The 6,493-nt window shown below is 39.6% G+C and overlaps 1 protein-coding gene and 1 long non-coding RNA gene across 3 annotated transcripts in view; one reads left to right on the forward strand and one right to left on the reverse strand.

Moving 5' to 3' along the window:
• LOC107833955 (uncharacterized) overlaps positions 1 to 519 on the reverse strand; it is a 12,001-nt gene extending 11,482 nt beyond the window's left edge. Inside the window, exon 1 of the long non-coding RNA XR_001659722.1 lies at positions 507 to 519. This is a non-coding gene — a long non-coding RNA (uncharacterized LOC107833955). The remainder of the gene's footprint in view (positions 1 to 506) is intronic.
• The window catches only part of trappc11 (trafficking protein particle complex subunit 11), a 27,470-nt gene that overhangs the window by 16,052 nt on the left and 4,925 nt on the right, over positions 1 to 6,493 (forward strand). For both annotated transcript variants that reach the window (XM_007578617.2, XM_016664424.1), the window contains exons 17-23: positions 1,562 to 1,694; positions 2,065 to 2,195; positions 2,868 to 2,993; positions 3,089 to 3,282; positions 3,360 to 3,508; positions 4,273 to 4,394; positions 4,509 to 4,628. In XM_007578617.2, the coding sequence (XP_007578679.1) occupies positions 1,562 to 1,694; positions 2,065 to 2,195; positions 2,868 to 2,993; positions 3,089 to 3,282; positions 3,360 to 3,508; positions 4,273 to 4,394; positions 4,509 to 4,628 (975 nt within the window). The remainder of the gene's footprint in view (positions 1 to 1,561; positions 1,695 to 2,064; positions 2,196 to 2,867; positions 2,994 to 3,088; positions 3,283 to 3,359; positions 3,509 to 4,272; positions 4,395 to 4,508; positions 4,629 to 6,493) is intronic.

The following is a 6,493-nucleotide window of genomic DNA, read 5'->3' on the forward strand; positions in this document are numbered from 1 at the left end:
CGTCCATGCTCCTCCAGCATAATGCAATAGATCGTCTGGCCTGAAGACGTCCATAGTCTATCAATTTAGTTTTAGTCTGCCTTTGGTTTCCATAGCTTAAATCATCCATCATTTTTCCCTGGGGTGAACCTTTCATTACCCTAGATAGGGGTAAATTGCGATAGTTCTGAACAGTCACCCATATGTTTGTGTGCTGAATGCCAAATTATAGTTGTATTTTTTAAGAAAGGGTTCTTTGTGGGGTTTTTTAAGTGCCTTTATATCCGAAGAGTACAAGAAGGTGTTTAAAGGTAAATCTGGAACAGATTGCTGTTCAATGTCTACCCAGGCTGGAGGTGCCATCGGGGAACAGTAATGTGTAGCTGATGTTAGTTGGGCGGCCATATAGTACCATCTGAGGTTAGGGACTTGAAGTCCACCTCTTTCATAAGGCAGCTAGAGTAGTTTTAAACGCAGCCTTGCCTTTCTATTACTCCAAATAAATTGATTAAATAGTTTGTCCATACTGTCATAAAATGAGTCTGTCAGTGGCAATGGAATTGTTTGAAAATAGTATAAAAATTTGGGCAATATTGACATTTTTAATACATTTCTTCGGCCTATCTTAGATATGGGTAAATTTGACCATCGATTTAGCATTCCTGTAACTTTTTCCACAAGGGGATTATAGTTTGCTGTGTTTATTTTATTGAGGGATGGGGTGATCTTAATGACTAAATATGTAAACCTTTTTGTATTTGTTTTAAATGGGGTAGCCACAATAGGACTTATTCTTTCTTCTTCATTAAGAAATATTAACTCTGATTTAGAATTATTAATTTTGTACCCTGAAAATTCACCAAACTCTTTTATTAGATTTAACAAATTGGGAATACTGGCCTTCAAATTACTTAAGAAAACTATGATGTCATCTGCAAACAGAGAAATGAGGTGTTCTCTTCCTCCAATTCTAATGCCTGATATTCCTGTATTTGCTCTAACAGCTATGGCTAGAGGTTCTATTGCCAATACAAAAAGCGGTGGTGAGAGGGGGCAACCCTGTCTAGTTGATCGTTGTAAATTAAAAGGTTTAGACATGTTATTATTGGTTAAAACTTGTGCAGTCGGGCCAGTATATAGTAATCATATCCATTTTAGAAAGGTTTCACCTAGTCCATATTTTGGGAGAACTTCAAACAGGTAATTCCACTCTATTCTATCAAACGCTTGACGAGCGTCCAATGATATCATCGCTGTGTCCTTACAATTAGCAACACTGATTTAATGTTGTTAAAGGGTTAATAGTTGTGATGACTTCTTGAAGGCAGAGTTTCAGAAAGAGCAGCAATTCTTAAAGAGACAGAGGCCCAATTTCAAGGTGTTAAATCAGGAAGTAAAATTTATTTTCAGTCTTACTTGATATACATAATACTTTTATTTTATTTATTTTTAATTGAAAGTAACAGTTACTTTATTTTGCTATAAAATGGCACTATATGCTTGGACAACATAAACACTGCCCCTTTAAAATAACTTAGTCAACAATGCACCAGGTGTTCATATTGTGTCCTCCTGTTTGCAGAACGACGTTCCAGAGGCTGAGTCTGAATGTGATCAATCTTCAGTCGGTGCTGCCAGGTCACTGTGGACCGACCGCATGGCTTTGTCTGGATCCAATGAGCTGATGGTGGAAATGCAGGACTACATCCCATTCAGTTAGTGAACACACACAGCTGTTTATTTCCAGCAGCTGCTTAAAATTAAACAGGGATGTTACAGCTACTTGTCTTCAAAGCCAAACCTAAACTTGTTGGGAACTTCAGAATTTAAATTTTTTAAATGAGAGGCAACGGACCAAAAACTCTAGTCCAGTTTTATCATAGAACCTGAAACAATAAGTACAACAGTGGAGCTTGTTGGAATTAAAAGGAAAAAGACCAGTAGGTTTCAGTTTGGTTCAGAAGGGACAACCCTAGTTTTAAGAGTTATGAATATGTTTGAGCCACTCTAAAAGTCTGTTTCTCTATAAGCAACATACAAGGAAGCTCAGTATTTCACGTGTTAATTTTCTTTCTCTCACATCAGTCCAATGCAAAGCCCGGTTCCAGTCACCCTGCTTCCATGTGGACCAGCCCATCCAGTTGCAGGTGTTCCTCAGAGCTGACTGTCCGCACCCTGTGTCATTCAGCAAGCTCACCGTCAGCCTCAGCAACCAGGTGCCCTCCACACTCTGAAGAAAGCTCATTTTGGTTATTTAAGTTAAGAAATGTATACTGTATAGTCACTGTACTCCACACTGAGCTCTGAGAATAGAATAGAAACAGCCTTTTATTGTTCCACACGGGGAAATTTAGGTGTAACACACAAATGTTTGTATGTTCACACAAATTACCATTATATACAACTCTTAAGAGACCACTTAAAGTAATCAGTTTCTCTGATTTTCTTTTTATAGATATTTGTTTGAGTAAAATTAACATTGTTGTTTTATTCTATGAACTACTGACAACATGTCTCTGGAATTACAAGCAAAAATGTAGTATTTATTTGCAGAAAATGAGACATGGTCAACATAACAAAAAAGATGCAGTGCTTTCAGAGCTCAAATAATGCAAAGAAAACAAGTTCATGTTCATTTAGAAACAACAACACTAATGTTTCAACTCAGGAAGAGTTCAGAAATCAGTATTTGGTGAAATAACCAGGAGGTTTGTAATGGGCTTCAGTGCAGTGGGCTCTTTGTTTTTTTATAAAACTGTATATTACAATATTTAATGATTAACTTTAAAGTTCACCCCTACTTTAAATGTAACACTTTACCTGAATACAAACAGAGTGAGACTTCCTACTGATGCAAACAGTTAGAGTCAGTCTGGTTTCATCCACAGGAATACAACCAGTGGTGTGTGGTGGAATCATCAGTTCAGGACCACATGACGCTGTTACCAAGGAAACCCAGATGCTACAACTTCAGCTTTGTGGCTAAAACTGAAGATGTGGGTAAGAAAGTAGAGGTAAGCCGATGCTTGTATGTATGCGTGTGTATTATGCGTGTGTCTGACAGAGAGGGAAGCTGTAGCAGGAGCCGTGACTGATTGTGTGTGTGCAGATGATGGGTATAGAGATGATGCTAGGCAGCAACAGTGGCCGCTGTGTGTTCCTGAGCTGGAGAGGCGCCGGCGGAGACGCTGCCTCCACCCAGGAGGCCCTGCAGGCCAGCAGGTCGTCACGGCGATGGGGGCGGGGCAACGAGGCACGCCAGGAATTAGACTGGGACAGCTTGACGATGCAGCACAGCACCATGTAATGTCCTGACCTCGGTTTGCTGCAGCACAGTGAGCTGGCTGTGAGCTGACCTGCTGCTGTCTGCTTGTGTCCAGGATCATCTCCAGAGTTCCCAGGATCTGTGTCCAGCTCAGCCACCAGCCTCCTGCACTCACCAACGAGATGTTCTGCATCAGCCTCACCGTCCAATCACAGGAGAACGTCGTGGCGAAGGATGTCAAACTCACTGCTGGTCTCAAACCAGGTTCACTCGTTTATCCTCCATATTTAGTTGTTTGTTTTAAATATCTGAAGTACTGTAAAACTTTATCCACAGTTTTCTCTCCATGCGGTTGTTGTTTATTTTTAGGCAGTTATGAGGCACTGCTCTAGTTACTCAACAGGTTGTTGCTAGGTAACCAAGGAGTGAGCAAGTTAGTTGATGCCACCAACCTAGCTTAACTTGCTGCGAGAGGTTGAGCAGCTAAAGACTTTTCTCTGCATACATCCCCAGAATGCAGTGCGGTTCTGGTTATTAGTTTGGTGAAAATTCAGATTTATTATATGTTGATACTGATCACTTGTCTATTGTGATACATATTTCTAATGACTTATTGTCCAGTCATGTTCAATATGTTAGAAAATGCTTTCTGATGAGGCTCATTGTCAGATTAAAAGCACCTTTTTAAAAATAGTAACCTTTAAGCAGGTATTAAAGATAATTTTCATTAAGTCCGCATTTCTGTTTTTAGAAATAGATTTTTTATTGGTCTGATTCTAATTTTAAATATGTTTCATTAAATATTAACAGAAAATCATAAATAAAAATAAACACTGGAAAACATCCATCTATGTATTTAATCTACATAATGTCTTACATAATGATAAAGTTTCTAAAATAAATATACTTTTCAGTAATATTCTACTTCATTAAATGGATCAGTCAAAGATCATATTCATATCATATTTTGACATCATAAAACAACATTCTATGACTGTGTGAGAATGAGCTTCATTCTGTGTTTTCAGGCCAGGAGGCTGGTTTAGGACATACCACCCATGTGACCCTAGACGGGTCCAGTGTGTCTGACGATAACGCGCCTGCTCTGCTCACCGATGTGCCTCTGGGAGATCTGAAACCAGGAGAGAAGGTACACACTCTTACACACACACACACACACACACACACACACACACACACACCCACACACCAAAGGCTTCACAGCTTCTCTCTTCCGGTAACTGTATCTTATGTTTGGCTCTAGCTGGAGAAGTGTGTGTACATGAGGTGTGTGTCGACCGGACCGAGGATCTTCTTGTTCCATGTGGCCTACAGCATCGATACTGCCGTGGAAGGACGACATATTGTGTGCAAATGTCATAAGGTAGAGAGCCTCCTCTGTTCTGCAGTTCAGCATAGGAGAGCATTATTTATGTATTTCAGTAGTTTGATTCAGAATGGGGAATTTACATGGACTCATTGTACCCAGAGGGAAATATTTCATGCTTTTTTTCTGTCGATTATGAAAACTCAGCATTCAGTTTCTTAGGAATTTTAAATCTCTTTAGAGCAATGAGGAGAAGTAACTTACTTTCTGAGAAACTTGAAGCTCTGACTCCAGCTTCTGTCCACAACATGTTTCCTCAGCAGCTTTTTCTACCACACTTTTTCCTTCCACTCGAGTTTACATAAATATGCACTCAGACAGCTCTCTGTAAACAGCCAGCTATGTTGGCAGGGAGGATTTTTGACTGTCGGTTTTCCTAAGAGGTTCTTAAACGTTTCTATGCCACGGCTCCCAAACAGCTTCAGCTTCTGGCTGGGACCCTGCTCTGATAACCCACAAACAATGTTGCACAATATTTTTATTCACTGTTCAATAATTATTACTTTGGTTTAGCATAAATGAGCAAAACAGCTTGATAAATTTGACTGGCAGTCAATCAGAAAGATTACCACAGCAAATAACTTTTTTATCAAATTATACCTATAATTTTAAGTATAACTGAAAAACAGATTAGATTTTATAAGTAAAAGGAAATTATGATTAAAAGTTTATTGGATTCTTTTCTTTTTTTTTGCTTTTTTCCCCTCATCTTCCCACCAGCTTTCTGAGGCCCTCCTAGCGCCTCATAGAGGCCCCCACTTTGAAAATTACTGGGGTAGACCAGTAATACCATACCATACCATACCAACTTTATTTATAAAGCACTTTAAAACAACCACAGCTGATACAAAGTGCTGTACATCAAAACACAACATAATAATAAAAAAACATAAAATAAAAACTTACAGTTTAAAAACAAAAACATACAATTTAAAACTAGATCCCGCTAGAGTTGAAAGCCAAGTAAAATAGATGGGTTTTAAGATGAGCTTTAAAAGTGGACAGTGAAGGGGCCTCTCTGACCTGCAAAGGCAAGTTGTTCCATAATTTGGGGCCCATGACAGAGAAAGCCCTGTCCCCTCTGAGCTTCCTTCTTGATCTCGGTACCTCCAAAAGCAGCTGATCTGCGGACCTGAGAGACCGATAAGGTATGTATGGGTGAAGAAGCTCAGAGAGGTAAGCCGGGGCAAGATTATGTAGTGATTTAAAAACAAACATAAGAATTTTAAAATGAATCCTAAAATATACAGGCAGCCAGTGAAGTGAGGTCACGTGTTCCCTCTTTCGAGTTCCTGTCAACAGTCGTGCAGCAGCATTCTGTACCAGCTGCAGACATGAGAGCAGCGACTGACTGACTCCCAGATAAAGTGCGTTATAGTAATCCAATCGAGTTGAAATAAAAGCATGGATCACTGTTTCAAAATGCTGCCTGGAAAGAAAAGATTTTACTGACGCCAATTGCCTTGAATGATAAAAGCTGGACTTAACCACGGCTCTGATTTGGCTGTCCAATTTAAAATCACTGTCCACCTTAAAACCAAGATCTGTAATAACAGGTTTAAAATATACCTCCAAAGGTCCCAGGTCAACAGAGGAGGACTCACAGGAGCCACTGGGTCCAAACACCATCACCTCTGTTTTGTTTTCATTAAAATTTAAAAAGTTCAAGGCCAACCAAGCTTTAATGTCACCTAGACATGCCAGGAGATGTTTGATAGAATGTACATACTTTTGCTTCAGAGGCAAATAAATCTGACAATCATCAGCGTAACAATGAAACGAAATCCCATGTTTCCTGAGGACAGAACCCAGAGGCAGTAAATAAAGAGAGAAAAGCAGTGGGCCCAGAATTGAGCCCTGCG

The sequence above is a fragment of the Poecilia formosa genome, unplaced genomic scaffold (genome assembly GCF_000485575.1).
Source record: "Poecilia formosa unplaced genomic scaffold, Poecilia_formosa-5.1.2 Scaffold485, whole genome shotgun sequence".
Classification (NCBI taxonomy): domain Eukaryota; kingdom Metazoa; phylum Chordata; class Actinopteri; order Cyprinodontiformes; family Poeciliidae; genus Poecilia; species Poecilia formosa.